Below are 16,739 nucleotides of genomic sequence, written 5' to 3' on the forward strand. Positions count from 1 at the left end.
CTGTAATGCTGTAATGTGAGGAAATTCTATGTGAAATTGGATTTTCTCCATCTAATATCAGGTCTTTGCGTAACACACATACTGCAGGGAAGAAATGCAAAACTAAAATAGTTTTAACCCAAGTTTTCGACAAGTTGAATAGCCATTTGTTTTTGGGGTTTTTTCAACAATCGAGCTTTGCTAGACCAACCAAACACCTAAAGCCTTCAGATGATTCCTCTGATGGTCTCTGATTGGACCTTCTGTCAGACCCATGTGTTCAAATATAAATAACTTAATCAGGTAACATCAAATGAGAATCAGCGCAAGTGTGATATGATCCCTCCAACTCAAGCCAACCTCAGCCATAATTATCAGTATTACAGAATGACCTCGAGAGTCGTTTTTCTTTAACATTTCCACAAACGTACATAGATTTAGTTGAAAAATATCAATATATTTAAATCTGTTCATTAAAAAAAAAAAAAGTATTGCCATCACTTACACAAATACCTCTGCAGCTGGACTGAGTGGCGCTTGGTGATTAGAAATTAAAACAAAAACAAAAAAAACAGCCCGATTAAAATTCATTGCTGTAGCAAGAACACAGCATTTCACATAAATTATCTCATGTGGTTCAACTGAGGCTGCTAGAGTGAAACAATTAGCAGTCAATTAACCCAAATTAACCCCATGAAACAAAGATTTTCCAGTGTTCCACTAAAGAAAAGAGACTTTCTGAGATGTTTCCCAGAATTCCTTCCCCGATTCATGGCTACAGCAGCCAAAGGAAAATATCCTTTCATAGGGTGAAGGCAGGGTGGCACCCTGGGCAACTAGGCAGTTCATCGCAGAGCCACATAGACAAACAAAGACAAACAACCATTCTCACTCACCTACGGTCAATAGGAGTTTCCAATTCACCTCACATGCATGTTTTTGGACTGTGGGAAGAAGCCAGGAACATGGGGAGAACCCACGCAGACACCGGGAGAACATGCAAGCTCCACACAGAAAGGTCCCAGGCCCGGAATCCAACCCGCAACCTTCTTGCTGTGAGGCGCTAGCCACTGTGCCACCGTGTCGACCCCCAAAGGCAAATATTTGATATTACGATGTGTCTTTTTTTCCCCAAGAAAAAATTCCTGCTTGATGGCTATCTGGCCAATGCCAGCTGTTTGCCTAATGTCAGCTTATGAGATGTTGTGATCCTCAGCATGACGTTGCCCTTCATCTCCAGCATGAACACACTGTGCCTCAACCAACCAGGTGGGGGAAAAAGAAAATCACATTTTGGTAAATAAAGCTATAGTTTATTCATATTTGTGTACACGTATAGATGTCTTCTTGTGTATATAATTTATCCAGTAATTACAAATAGTACAAATATTTCACAGTGGAATATAAATTTGTTGTAATAAACATGACATTTTAAAGATATAAATGTGCTTCTTGGTACTTTTTTTTTTTTTTCTTTTTACTGCATAACCAAAGAGGCGCAAAAAGTCACATGGGTCAGCAGGAGAGGAGAAGAAACGGTGAAACAGAACGACCGAGAGGGGCGGAGACCTCACCGGAGCGTCAGCTCGGAGGAATGCTGCCTTTTTTCTTGGGCATGCTCACACACCTTTGTGTGTGTGAGCATGTGTTCATTAGCGGCGTCGCCATGGCGAGGAGAGTGGTGGCGTGGCGGTAGGGAGTCGCCCACGGGGTGGCCTCGCCTTTGACGAGCCGCACGCAGCTGCATCCATCTCGCTTTCTCTCTCGTTGTCTCTTTCAGTCCGGTTCATTTCATTAGCCAGATGCTTCTCTGTCACCATCATACCCCGACACACACACACACACACACACACACACTAACACACACACACACACCATCCAGGCTGGAAAGGTGCTGGCACCCCTGCACACGTCTTCAAAAAAAACACACACGGCCAAATTCGTTTTTTCTCCCCTTCATCCTGCTGCTCACGGACAAACTCGTCTTTGTGTCCCCGACGCCACACAGAAGGACGTCCAGCTGTCAGCACGTCGTTACTGGGACCTGAAGCAGGACGAGCAGGTCCCGCTTTTGTCCTTCTCCAGCTGGGGGGAGACGGTGTCGGGCACCTCTGATTGGAGCATGTCCTTCTCGCTGGCAATGATGTGCTTCACCAGGCAGTTTGCCGCCTCGTCAATGTTGATGTTTTCCTGAGAGGGAAGTTGGAAAGAAAAGACAGACCACAGCAATGAGTCTGAGCTGGTGACCAGGCGGCTTTCTGTGGGTGAGCTTGCATGTTCTCCCCGAGCCTGGTCGGGTTCTGTCCAGGTGCTCTTGGACATCGAGCTAATTGGCACCTCGAATGAATTGATGGATGGATGGATTCACGGATGGGTGGATGGATGGATGGGTGGATGGATATGTTTCAGCCAGAGAAGTGAAAAATAAAAACTTTAACATATGCAGACGATGCACTTACATACACGTGAAAGTCAAAATGTTGGAAATTTGCTCCTAAAGCTAATAACAAATATAACACAAGTGCATTTAGCATTTTTGCAAACACAAGCTATTGCAGTTGTAGTTTTATTGGGATGCACATTTCCTAGAAGTAGACTCTAGAATTATTGAGCCCTAATCCTAATGAAAGAATTTGGCTAATTTTCCTTCATTTTAATTTTTCATCTGAATAAATCCTGTCATCTTCATAAAAACATTGACGAGCGTGCAACTCATTTCCTCCTAAACCACAAATTCGAGTCTCACTCAACCTCATTTTGAGCAAATCTGCTACAATTTCATCCTGTTCTCGTCGTTCCAGTCAAAAATCTTTCTGTGAAACAGGATTTCAGAAGAACAAAACGCTGGGGGACTTGAAGAATCTTTGAGCTGTGAGGAGAAAATTGCTCTGGGTGTTGGCTTCGCACCGGGAGTTGAACGCAGCGGGAAAGAAACAGCAGACATACACTTGATGAGTGTTGCCAAACGCAGCAGAGAAAATAGAAATGGAACTGTAGTATAAACTCTGTATCAAAGGAGCAAATGACTTGTTGCCCTCTGATACAGAGTTACAGGCACTCAACACACTGGGATTGATTGCAGCAGAAGTGACGCTGAGGTTAAAAATACCCAAAGTCTTACAGTTGTAATAAATAAATAAATAAATAAATAAAAACACACTACACACTTGTCCGTGGTCTTGTGAACTAAGACCAAACACATGGCTTAACAGAGTCCCCGGCACTGGCTGACACGACAGGCTCTACCTCGTATCGTTGGCCGGTTTTGAAAACTCACATGACTGCTTGCATTGGCTCACGTTGAGCCTTTTCAATCCCTTGTTTGTCACCGCGTTCTCCGCATTACTTCACAGTTTTGTTTTTTTTCTCCTGCATTTTCCTCAGCAAACCCTCCCGACAATGACCTGCTTTTGCCTTGTATTTTGGGAGCACGTCAACAAACGATCGGGTTAGGGAAAGATATTACTCATGATACTCTGGAAATGTATACTATACATACTATGGAATACCACTGGGAACTCTTACTACGTCAACACTCTTTCCAAAAAGCATCTTCAGTTCAACAAACCGATCCCTTTCCTCATCTGTTACAATTTGCCCCGACTGTTTCACCTGCATTCTAACTTTGATGCAAGTACACACAGACTTGGGTGCGTGCTCACGTGCACGCCCCCAGTCTATTTTCTCCCATGTGCCAGGCAGGTGTGAGATTCCAGGTCCACATTAGTCACTGTAGTCAGGCTCGAAGCTGCCGGCTTACTGTGGTTAGCGCTTGTGTAAGCGTGTGTGTGTGCGTGTGTGTGTGTGTGTGTGTGTGGGCGGGGGAATCCTCTGCTCTTTTCAACTCACTCCGACTTCAACCGTTTTCTCCCTCCATTATAGGGAACAAAAACTGTCTCAACACAGTTTCTGGTTTCAAGACGACTATACGTCTGATTATTGGTTTGTCCACTTTTCCCCCCCAGTTCGACCCACATTTGGTTTTCAAATGAGCACCGAGTACATCAGAGAATGCAGGCCAAAGCTCGATGTGGAGAGGATCTTTGAGGCCAGCTGTATTTTTCAAAACCAGACTTTTGAACGTCTGGTCGGCCCTTGTTGCCTGTCTGCACCAGCCACAGCTTGGCAACGCTGGAGTCATCACTTCCTGACCCCGGCCCGTCCTCGGTCCTTGCAGGCCCCTGTGGTCTCCACAGCCGAGCTGCTCTCGAGTCAGCTGCGTCCAAAGGTCGCGAGCGGGACGGGAAGGTCGCGCCTGCTGACACCAGGAAGCTCAGAGCTCCTGTTTGAGGCTAATTCATATTCACAAGCACCTTCCTGCAGTCCCTACTCTGTGTGTATGCGTGTGTGGCCCTCTCACCTTCGCCGAGGTCTCGTACCAGCCTACGAAGCCGTGCTCCTGGCAGAACTGCTCCATCTTTATGCCGTTGTTGGTCAGCACGTCTCGGCCCTGGTCGCACTTGTTGGCCAGCAGGACGGTGGCGATGTGCTGCCCGTTGGCCAGCGTCAGCTTGGAGTCCAGGTCCTCCTTCCACTTGGTGACGGCCTCGAAGGAAGCGGGCCTGGTGACGTCAAACACGATGAAGGCGCCCATGGCCTCGCGGTAATAGACCCGGGTCATGTTGCCGAACCTCTCCTGGCCTGCAGACGCATTGAGAAACACAGAAGGAGTTGACAATGACGAGGTGGAAAATAGACACCAAAAAAAAATCATTGGAATCAGCCATCCATGGGTGACCTTAGTTGAGCTCTTGAAAGATTGATTGATTGGTCGGACAAACTCCTTTCTGTCATATTCAAAGTGGACTTGTTGGGCTTCTGTACTGGCAGTTGTGCTACTTCCCAAATGCAGAGCTTCCAAACAAAATCAGGATGTCATTTCAATTAGATGTCAGTCAGGAGTAAAGCATAAGAAAAATCCCTCAGCTCTGTTTCAGGTTCTTTTGTTGTTGTTGTTTTTTTTACGTCAATATGTTGTCCACTTTGGCAAAAAGTGCCTCTCTTACAGCATCCACGCTAGTCCTGTTAGCAACGGCTATGCTAGCACAGATTTCTGCCTGTGCGCTCTGTCTTCTTGTGTGGTTTCTAAAGGCACTTTGCAGCAGAGCCGTCTTCCCGCTTTTGGGCACAATTAAAATGAAAACAGATTCCTGTGAAAAGGCTTCAGACCCGAGTGGATTTTACAAGGCAGACGTCAGACTTAAAATCTCGGTGATCCAGCCCAGTCGCAGAGTCAATCGATCAGTCAAACACACACACAAACACACTTGAGGTTACACGCCTGTTACTACGCTTTTAGAAAAGCCTCAGAAGAACATGAGCTGCAGACACGGAGGTGAGACTTGTCCTCAGCCGTGTGTGAGTGTGAGTCTGTGAACTTGAATTCCTGAGGGTAAAAAAAAAAAAAAAAAAAAAAAAAAAAATGAATTCGATGAGCTGTTGCAATGCTGTGACCGCACTCAATTTCTCAAACTGTATCGTCAGTCAGAGCAGCGGCCTCAGTCACAGTCAGGGCTGAAATATTATTTTCAACACCGGCTTCAAATCGGATGTGTGTTGAGCTGCAGGGACATCTGTCTCTTCCAAGGACGTCTCACATTGAGGAGGAAAAGACTGGACTTGCATGAAGAACTACTGCCTTTAAATAAATAAAACTGTTTTGAGCAATCTGTGCATTGCAGTTCAAAAGACAGGAAATCGAAAATACAAATTTTTTTTTCAAGAAATGTAAAAACTCCAAGCCAAAACCTGACATAGCATGTGTTTAACAGTTTAGGTCACAACATCAAGTTATGTTTCGTGTCTGCTTGGTCCAACTCTACAGATCATAACCCTAACTAACTATAAAGCTAACATCCCTGACCTTGCGTCTGTGATAACACAACCCTAACTAAACCACAAAAACTGAAAAAAAAAAAAAAAAAGACACAGAGAGCCGGACTGAGAACTAACCAGGCCACTTAGCGCTGCCTAATGTAATGAACGGACTAATAGGAATAAATGAGGTGAGCCGAGCCGCTGCCAAATGTTTCCACAACCCAACACGTGTGTTTTCGGAAATCCAAAGAAAAACAGCAGCTTGTAAGCTCTCCCCCGATGAACCTTTAGCCATGTGTTTTTTTATATGGCAGGCTCTTGCAGCTCGTGCTGTCAGCCTGATGGAGCACGCCAGAGAAAAATGGCCAACAGAAATAGCAATACCAGCAGTGACTCCAGTGGCATGAGAAAAAAAAAAATCTAAAAACAAAAAATAGTTCTGCCCAAACAGAAACCAAAAGCAAGATAACAGCTGCTGGAAGACGTGAAAGTGTTTCTGATTAAGGACAGCTGAGCAAACATCACTGGTTGGAGGGAATGTTCACTTTAATCCACTAGATTTATATCACATTTCCATCTGGCTAAGAGCTCCTAGAGCCCATTAGAACGGGCCACACAGTAGAACAAAAAAAACATTATGGGGCAGACCTTCTGTCTTTGCCAGGAGCTGCTTATAAGGTGACCAGATAACGAGATTCAGCTGGGAGCAGCAGGTGGTGGCTGATTGCTGCTGATTGGGCTGAGGAGGCGTGGCCAGAGGGGGAGTGAGCAGGTGGAAATTTTCCACCTGCAGAGGTGGTTCAGACTCATCGAGCACGACGTCAGCTCCAGCGTGAGCACGTACAGTGGGGCCTCAAGCAGTCTCTCAGAGGGAGATACTGCACCTCCCTCATCCCCCCTCCTTGGGTTCACAATAAAAAGCTTTCTGTGCACGCCGGGCCTGGACCTTTAAATCACACTCACATGAGCCGCAGACATATGACTGGAGAGGGCGCACAGGAGGGGAGGAGAGAGAGAGAGGGAGAGAGAGAGAGAGAGCAGCAGGTCAGGGAATTCTTAGGAAAACCTCAGCCGACACTCATGTGAGATGTGAGTGTTGTGGTGCCGCCGGTCGGTTCGCAAAGTCAAAGGCCTCCATTATGTCTCGCCGAACGCCAAAGACAACCGGCAGATTGAATGATGACCGAGGGGGGAAGAAAAGACACAAAAGTCTCTGAGTCGGCCTGCAGCTGCAGGTCCGTGCACCTTCACGTAACCACAATACAGGACGGAGAGACAACGGCTGGGTTATCCCGGCGCTCGCTCTCTCGGAGGCCCCGCGGCGTCGTGACGCTCTGGTGTGAAGTCACATGACGCGTAAAAAAAAAACAAAAAAAAACACAAAGGCCGAGGCTCCATTTACGTCTCGGCAGCAACGTTAGGGATTAAATTTAAGACGAGAGGTCGCACTGATGGAGGGTAATTCAGTAGCGGCAAACGTCCCAAGTCATGCGTGACTTTGAGTCCTTAAGGGGGGGGGGGAGAAAAAAAGAAAGTTTCTTGTAGCTCATGCGGACGTGTCGGGCCGGAGCACGAGACGCACTGCCTTGAGATTTAAAGTGGTAGATGCAAACATGTTGTGCACTTGAACGAGACGCAACAAGGCCAAACTAACTGCCTTCGTCCTGATCGCTGCAGTCTCAGTGCATCATCTGCAGGGGGAAAAAACTACTCACTAAAAACTTTACGGTTCGCTGCCTTTCTCAGTGAAATAACGTCACACATAATAATGGAAATAAATAATGCAATAAATGAAGCTCTGGTGAAAACTTTATCCATTCTTTGTGAGTTATGTGCCCCATTCACCCTGGCTTGAGAAAAAAAATATGCATACGTGTGTCTGTCTGTGTGTAATTCTTCCAGAGTACTGTTTCCAGAAAATGTGATTAAAAAAAAATTAAACATTTAGCCTGCAGCTATTTTGACTTTGTTTGTATTATTCGACCTTTTCTTCCACTAATTTCCTTTTGAAGGTTTTAAAAAACAAAAGATATTCAAAAAAAAAAATAAATAAATAAATCAAACTAGGCGACACGGTGGCGCAGTGGTTAGCGCTGCCGCCTCACAGCAAGAAGGTCGTGGGTTCGATTCCGGGGCCCGGACCTTGGACCTTTCTGTGTGGAGTTTGCATGTTCTCCCTGTGTCTGCGTGGGTTCTCTCCGGGTTCTCCGGCTTCCTCCCACACTCCAAAAACATGCATGTGAGGTCAATTGAACATTCTAAATTGTCCGTAGGTGTGCATGTGAGTGTGAATGGTTGTTTGTCTCTATGTGGCCCTGCGATGAACTGGCGACTTGTCCAGGGTGTCCCCTGCCTTCGCCCTAAGACGGCTGGGATAGGCTCCAGCAGACCCCCGTGACCCTGACCTCGGGACTAAGCGGGTATGGAAAATGGATGGATGGATGGATGGATGGATAAATCAAACTACCCATTATGACCTGTGTCTTCAAATCCTCAATAAATAAAAACTAATAAATAAATAAATAAATAATCAGTTTTACATTTTTAAAGCACTCGGTCCCAGTTAAATCCCGGCAGGGAAAGAAGGACCTTGCTGCAGTGTTTCGGTGCTCGCTCGGCGGTCGCTCGGTCGGTCGGTCGGTACCTGCGATGTCCCAGAGCTGCAGCCGCACCGTCTCCTGGTCCCAGTTCAGCACTTTGAGCGCAAAGTCCACGCCGATGGTGGCGCGGTAGTTGGGGCTGAAGTTGTGGTGCACATAGCGCTTGATGATGCTGGTCTTGCCCACGCCGAGGTCTCCGATCACCAGGATCTTGTAGAGATGCTCCTTCTGGTGGTTGTTCTGCATGGCGGCCGAGGAGGGCGAGATGAGCTGAGCATGAATCCACCGGAGCGGAGCTGAGCGGAGGGCAGCACCGGCAGGAGAGACGTGGAGGCCGGACCCGGAGGTGGGGGGGAAGAGGGTCCGGGAGGGATGAGGAGGAGAGGGGTCGGCACTGAGAGAGGGAGGGGAATGGAGGTCCGGCCCAGACCGAGACGTCTGGGTCATGTGACTGACTGAGGCACGGCGGCCCTCCCACGGGAGACCTGGATTTGACTCGTGATTAAAGGTCCCGTACTCTGCTGAATTATTATTTTTTTCTTCAGTCTTAACTCGTCTCCCAGTGAGCTCCAGAGGAGTGAGAAGAGTCCATGTTTAACTTCTCTTGATTTGACCTGACACGTAGGCGGAGCCAGCACCTGGCTGGAGGTGCACTGTAGTCACCAACCAGGGAGAGGTGTCAGTGTACATTGTGATGTCATAAAGGTCTGATGTGTGTTTTAGCGCTCACTTTTACTTCTTCAGAGGAATGAAGAAATAAAAGAAATGTATTAATTAAAAACAACAACAATCATTTCCATATCTGGGACTTCACCAGTTATTTTGGATAATTTGGACCTTAATGGGTTTAATAAGATTAAGATAAAAATAAGATTAAGATTAAGATTAGCCATAAAAGCTAAAACTAAATGAAGAACTCCACAATTTAAGGGGCTCAGCCTTCATGACAATACAGTGACAGTTACTTTTGCTCAGTCTCTTGCGGTGTGTTGTCAACTAATATTTTAGCAAAGATGCACGAGATCTTATTTAAATTATAGGCAACATACGGCATGATGGCTCATGTGACACAATCAGACAAAAAAAAGCACAGTGCTGAGAAGCTTTTATTGTGTTGAATTTCTAAAAAATTTGTGTGGAAATCCCACAGTGCACATGGAGACATTTCCCCTGGCAGCATTAAGAGAGACAATCACTTAAACCCTTTACATGATCATAAAATCCCTTTAGAAAATGTGACACGCGGCAAAACAATTTCAATTTGATTCAAGGAGGTTTCATTCATCCCTGAGAGAAAGAAAAAAAAAGACAAAAATGCCATTCGGGCATCTGGCGGCAGCCTCCTCTCATATTGCTTCCCTTTGAATGTTTTTCTTTTTAATTCACAGTGCAGATCATTCATTGGAATTTCCGTTGAGAAATGGCACGATGAAACACAGATCAAACGTTTACTGCAGATCCCTCTAATCCCACTAATGAATCCCTCCCGATCACTCCCCCTCCCCCGACTCCGACTCCGACTCCGAGACTTTATCCCAGGTTGGCGATGGGCGTGGCGGCCACGGCGATGCTCTCGATGGCGCACTCGTCGCTGCCCCGGCGGATCCTGAAGTAGCCTTTCTCGCCCCAGTTGCTGCCCCAGCTGTTCTTCACGATCCAGAACTTCTGGCCGCACTTGGGGCACTTGCCGTAGCCCACCAGCAGCACGGCGTGGTTGGTCAGCTCGAAGGGGTTGCAGCTGTCCCTGAGGCCGCTGTGGTGGTAGATGCCCTCCTTGTAGTTCATGAAGTCAGAGTAGACCTGCGGGAGGAGGACGAAGGAGCCGTGAGAGAAAAGTGTCAGTATAGGGACTTGGAGGCACCACGGTGGCTTTGATGTTTTGCTTGGTATAGCACGTTACACGTCTATTACACTTTGTCTGATGTTAGAGTTATGCGTTTGTTGTATATGTTGTATTTTTGTGGTGATGTGCTTCATGGGGATTTTTTTGTAAGAAACAGGTGTCTCAGATGCAAGACAAATTTCAGGAGCAATTCTGACAATCAAAGTAATCATTCAATCAATCAATAAAAACTAGCGAGAGTGAGAACGGCGAACCTCGAAGGCCACGCCCATCGGCCCGTTCTTGACCAGCTCCAGCATCATGGCCTCCTCGCTGCAGCCTCCGTAGAAGCCGCCCACGTAGTTGTACTCGGCCGTGTAGATGCGCTGGCAGCTCTTGGGGACGGTGCACCGGGAGTCGCTCCCAGTGTACGGGAAGCACGACTCGTCCACGATGCCGAAGTCCTGCGCGTACTTTCCAATCAGGTAGGGGAAGCCTCCATCGCAGCCTGGGGAAGGAGAGCGTCGATGAACGCGAGTGTCGCGCAAATTTTTCAAAATGCGTTTTGAGGCTGAAGCTGGTGTGAAACCAGGGAATCAAATTATGTAAAAATGCGCAAATAACTGCGAGATATGAGGCAGTGAAGCCATCGCAGGAGGCTATTCAGGCACAGACTTTAGTACTTTAAACACAACTTGCTTGTAGGCAGAAAATAAAATACGGATATCAAAATAGAATATCAGCAGCGGCTCTTTATTACTAATACATACATTGTTTTTAGTTGGTAGAATTTTTTTTTTTTTATGATTATTATGTCATTCAGATAGAAATTGCCATTTTATCAACAATAAGCAATATATATTTTAGCCACCAGGGGGTGTCTGCAAAAGATGAGCATATCAATTCAGGGTTATTCCTTGTGGATACAAGACACACACAAAAACTCATTATCATACGATGATGTTTCATGGTGTCGTTTGTCATCGAGGGCAACATTTGATGACGGTGTAAAACTCAAACGTGCCGTGCATCACTTCCTTCTCACTTGGTGCAGATGGATTTGAGTGACTTTTACCTTGCGAGTACTCGGAGCAGGAGACCACCTGCTGCGGGCTGAGGGTGGGAGTCTGGCTGTTGTTGGTCAGGATTCGAATACGGGCCTCCAGCATCCCCATGGTGGCGAAGGAGTAGCAGCTCCCACAGGAGGCTGCAAACACAAGAGGGCAACTTCAATGCCGAGCACCGGGCGAGTCTGAGCCGTCTGTTTCCCGTTTGTCGGCCGAGTCGTGTTGAACGATGTCCAACTATCAGAAAAGGAAGCAGTAGTTTCTTTCTGCCTCGTCTGCCTTTTCTGGCGGTTTATGGCCAAACTGTGGCAATTTCACAACCTGTTTTATGTGAAAAGAGCAGCCTAGTATCTGCAGCCCGTCACTGAACTCACTGTGTGTTCCGTTCTGAAAAACAAGCTCTTTTTGACATCACAAAGAGCACCGGCACCTCCCCACAAGCTTAGTGGTCAATCACACCCTCTCTTCCCCACCCACCCAGTCTCACTGCGAGATTTAGGTTCAGCGCAATTCTGGGGGTAATGGAAACGCAGCAAACGATTCCATCCCTGATCCCGACTCGTTCACCTCGCTCCTCCCGCAGCCGAGCGGACAGTGAAAAGCGTCGACCCAGACGGAGGACGAGCAGCACAGCCACAGCAAGTGGTTGGAAGGGCTGCTACTCAAACACTCCGGGCCTCTCCACGTCCTTAAACCCAGGCCGGCAAGAGGCGCGCACACACACACACACACACACACACACACACACACACACACACACACACACACACACACACACACACACACACACACACACACACACACACACACACACACACACACACACACACACACACACACACACACACACACACACACACACACACACACACACACACACACAGGAAGGAAGCAGACTGAGAGTGACCGCAGTCAAGTGTGAATGTAAAGCTTCAGCTTTTCATTCCAAGTTTAAAGTTGTCCTGCTGGGACACCTGCAGCGGTGCAGTTAAGAAAACGCAAAAAAAACAAAACAATCAAACAAACAAAAAAAAACTTTCACCATCCATCACTCGTCTGTCCAGAAGATTACTGTCCACAATCCTTTGTTTTCCGGACATATCAGAGACGGTGCCTCGCACAATGTCTGTATGCAGGAGGTGCCACCAGATCTCACTGAACGAGTCACTTAACGAGTCACTTAACGAGTCACTTAACGAGTCACTTAACGAGCCACTGACGCGGCAGCTCCCAGCGGGACTTGCCGCCGAACTCTCACCTTGGTTCCGGACGGGGCTGACGAAATTCACTCCGTCCACGTTCCTCCAGTCCCAGTGCGCAGGAAGGGCCGCCGCCATCTTGGCCAGGTCGGCGGTGACGGGCGCAGGCCGAACACGCCTGAGGGGGCGGAGACACGGTCACACCGAGACAACTGACATTCATATTTACAAGAGCATGTTAAAAAAAAAAAAAGTTACTTAGGATGGGGCTGTGCGATCAATCGAAAAAAGGAAGATCTTAAGACTGATTTTCCTCTCGCATGCTCCCCCTGCTGTTATTTTACAAAATGTTAAAGTTTTGCACTTTATTCATTCATCGATGTTCAAGATGAAAGAAAAACATTTTATTTTGAAAGGGATGTTTTGCTGAAAGACATTTCAGGTTGTCGGTTTATCCACAGGGGGATTCATCTGTGTTTGCTTCTTAAGTTTTCAGTTGCGCACACACACACACACACACACACACACACACACACACACACACACACACACACACACACACACACACACACACACACACACACACACACACACACACACACACACACACACACACACACACACACACACACACACACACACACACACACACACACAGTCAAACCTAAACAACAGTAATAACATTTAAAAAGGAAAAAAACCCTCCTGTGCAGCCTTGTCTTGCCGGCACCGGTCTTCTAGAAGGCGTGATGAGACAGAAATACTAACTTGGGTATGCGTGAGGCGGCGCCACCTGCCCGGTTATGGATCTCCTGCAGGGTGAATGTTTCATGCTCCGGGTACGGCACCGCCTTCCAGAAATCCTGCTGCGCGTTTATACTTTCGATGAAGTCCATGTTGTGTTTGTACGGCATGTCGAGCCAACTGGTGAGGTGAGAAAGAAAATTAGCAGTGACTCACGTCTCCACCAGAGAGGGGAAAAGAAGCCTGGCCATCCCCTGCTGGAGGAGCAGGAGACGGCGGTTCAGCTACCTGCTGCTGTGGAGGGGTTTGACACTCGTGTGGGGTGCAACTGGTTTCACCTTCTTCCCGGCAAAACAGGCCCAGTTGTTTCCCAGGACATCGTGGACCCAGCCAGGCAGGGTCTGGTCACAGTAGCTGGTCACCTTGCTGCCCTCTTGAGAGTACTGCAGGTGTAGACAGCACACAGCAGTCAGACTCAGAGACAAGTAAACAACTCTGATCAAATCTCAAGAAATCTCAAGAAAGTATTTTAGATTTTCAACTTCCAAGCTGAAAAAACACACAACTTCCTTCTTCACACAAGCCTGGAAAAAAGATGAATGAGGAAATAAAAGTAGATGTGGCCCTGGTGTTTTGACGTGGCTTTCGACAGGCGCAGAGTCATGTGATCCGTGAGACATGAAACCACACAGCTGCTCCAGAGCGTCGCCATGTGTCCGGTACAACTCAGAGCGGCAGAGCAAGTGAGTCAGGCCAGTTTTGTAAAGACGCAGCAGTTTGTTTTGACAAAAGACAAAAGCCAATAACTGAATAGTTTGCACAGGGTTTAATTGCTCAAAAAATAAATAAATAAATAAAATAAAATAGACAGTGCAAGCACACAGATAGATGCGAGTGTGACATGAGTGTTTTTACCTTGAAGAAGGCAAACCACTTGTATCCATTGAGGACGACTTCGAAGCCCTGGTTGTAGATCAGCGTGAAGAATCCGGTGTTTCCCAGGTCGTCTGTGGCCACGGACAGTTTCTGCAGAGTCACAGTCACGGTGCTCCCAGTGGTGGCTGAGCAGAATTACAACAGTGAACAAGGTCAAAAGTGTTGGACTGCAGGAAAAAGCAGCCACGCTGTTGAACTACAGAGTGATTTTTCAAAAACTTTGATTGCAAGCAAATACCAACACATCAACTGTTATAAATGAACACTGCGTTTAGTTTTGAAATCTACAATAAACCTTTTGCGTTAAGATGTTACCACTTTACAAAGGGTTTACTGATAGTTGATTCTTTTTGATAAAAGGTTGTAATGAATTGTCGAGGTTACTGTGGGAATCCATCTTACTCATCTTTTCTCTTTCTGTTTGCAGTGAATGTCACAGGAAACATTGTTTCCACTGCAGCAGCGTGGTCAGACTGAGAATCCCACCTCGCCACCGCTGAGAGGTTCACAATGAACCAGTTTAGCTTTATGTTTCATCATTATTTGAGTGAAGCACTTTTGAATTCTTCCTTCAAGTAACCATCAACGATCAACATTTCAATCTATTCATTCACCTGCGGCAGGTCCTCAAAGCTGCAAGCTACTGAGCTCAAAGTAATACAAAAACTGTCAATAATGTTTGTCCCCCCCCCGCCCCCCCCAACAGCTTCCATATAACGAGCCAGTGATTATAAAAACATGTTAACAGTCCTAACTTTACATCGTAAAAATTACACAAATCTCTTTTTTGCCGTATGAATCCGCATTAAAAAAAAAATGCAACTCAGCATTTTCATGTTGATACTTGTGTATTTTGCGATATCCCTCTGGGATTTGAGTTACTCCACACTCTCCATGTCATGTGATGAAATGAGAATCAAACCAAACCAGATTATGCACCTGCACAGACAAGTTGCACACTCGTCCTTGTTTCAGACTCAGGTGCTTTTTCTATTTTATGATTTTGTTTGTGTTTTTTTCCACATGTGCCTCTTTATTCATTCATTTCATTGTGAGCATCACTCCAAACGTGTTATTAAGTCTCTAAACTAAACTATTAAACACTGTCAGTAAAAGTATGTTATCCAACAAGCAGACTGATCAACAATAATCACATAACGAGAAAACATACGATTCCCTTTCCACCAATTATTCAAAGAAGAGATTTCAGTTAAAAAAAATAAAAAAAAATAAAAAATAAAATAACATCAGGGTCGCAGAGGTGTCCCGTATTTCACAGTAATTTTTCTACTTCGGCCCATTTATTGACCTGCACTTGCACATAATCATATGATTATGAGAGTCAGGAGCCAATCATGACCAGAGAGACACCTGTTGACCAATCACTGCACACCAATCTTTACCTGCGGCGTCACGAGACAAATGGTGCAATTAGCAAAAAAATAAAAAAAATAATGATAATCTAGAAATCAAATACTTTCAGAATGAAGAGCTCGAGCTGATATTGGGCGACTGAATTGGTCATCATTCGCAAGTCTCAAGTCAGATAAAAAAAAAAAAAAAAAAAAAATGAACTTGTGATCTCAGTCTGACAAAAGGAGGAAATGGATGCGAATGATCACAAGATCAGTCACCAGGCGTTCAAATAGAATATGAGACTCTTTGAGGAGAGCTTTCTATTGTTGTACTTCGGTATCGACTCCACAAACGACGAAACAACGTTGCTTAATGCGCCAAACGTCGAATAGCATCACCGTTACTGTGGAGCCTTGCAGAGACGTTCAACTTAAGAACTTCTGCAACCTTAGACGGCTGCTGAAGTCCAGTCAGACTGGTGTCCTAGTCTTGTTTTTAAGAGGAACATTTCCAATAGCTCTCGCCAGTCAAGCAGTGAACCCCAGCGGAGAAGAGGCCGCAGTCTGTTGATCAGTGTATTGATCGTCCAACTTTTAGAAAACTAACTTCACCGCGCAACACCTGCTCACTCCTACCTTCAACGGAGCAGTTGACGCTGCGGTCGTGTCCTCCTTTGGACACCTGGAACACCCAGGTGCCCAGAAGGTCCTCGTAAGAGCAGTTGGCCGGCGTGTCACCCCGACAGCCTCGCGCCAGGAGGAGGGAAACGCTGCAGCACAGCAGCAGCGCGCAGCCCAACTTCATTGTCACTCAGGCGGATTCAAGCACTGCCAGTCAGTCAGTCGGTCAGCCAAACCAACCAGGCCTGCGTTTTTAGTGGAGAGGCGTTTCACCCGGTGTCTTGTACTTTGACTTCCCTACTTGAAGTTCTCCTTGCAGACTATTTATAAAACTCAAAAAAAAAAAAAAAAAATCCCTCGACCAAAGAGTTGGTTCTTCGGTCAAGAGCAATAGCCGGGGTGTTAGCAGCGAGCGGGCTAGCCGCTATTCGCAAACCTGGTGATGATGCTGTTACGCTGTTGGGGAAACCACACCTAACAGACGCTTCGGCGTGTATGACCTCCACGGTGAAAACACAACCACTAATAAAAGCTTAAAATTGATTGTGGGGCTCTTTTTCCAGCGACCGTCTAGTCACCAACTCCACAGGAGGAAAGAC

At 46.5% G+C, this 16,739-nt stretch overlaps 2 protein-coding genes across 2 annotated transcripts; both read right to left on the bottom strand.

The window, feature by feature from the left end:
* Positions 1-1,861: 1,861 nt before the first annotated feature.
* Positions 1,862-8,819, bottom strand: rab38a (RAB38a, member RAS oncogene family). Its single transcript, XM_076049852.1, has 3 exons — positions 8,441-8,819; positions 4,340-4,620; positions 1,862-2,169 (listed from the first exon to the last, which is right to left on the bottom strand). Exons 1-3 carry the CDS (start codon positions 8,640-8,642, stop codon positions 2,014-2,016), a joined length of 639 nt encoding a protein of 212 aa, XP_075905967.1. The 5' UTR covers positions 8,643-8,819; the 3' UTR covers positions 1,862-2,013.
* A 665-nt stretch (positions 8,820-9,484) lies between these two features.
* ctsc (cathepsin C) lies at positions 9,485-16,477 on the bottom strand. The gene is made up of 8 exons (XM_076049848.1): positions 16,156-16,477; positions 14,144-14,289; positions 13,517-13,671; positions 13,253-13,408; positions 12,544-12,662; positions 11,294-11,425; positions 10,494-10,726; positions 9,485-10,196 (listed from the first exon to the last, which is right to left on the bottom strand). The coding sequence occupies exons 1-8, from the start codon at positions 16,322-16,324 to the stop codon at positions 9,927-9,929; spliced, it is 1,380 nt and encodes a 459-aa protein (XP_075905963.1). The 5' UTR covers positions 16,325-16,477; the 3' UTR covers positions 9,485-9,926.
* Positions 16,478-16,739: the final 262 nt, after the last annotated feature.

This window comes from Nelusetta ayraudi, unplaced genomic scaffold, assembly GCF_046127955.1.
Source record: "Nelusetta ayraudi isolate G7.1 ecotype Tasmania unplaced genomic scaffold, CSIRO-AGI_Nayr_v1 ptg000120l, whole genome shotgun sequence".
Taxonomy (NCBI): domain Eukaryota; kingdom Metazoa; phylum Chordata; class Actinopteri; order Tetraodontiformes; family Monacanthidae; genus Nelusetta; species Nelusetta ayraudi.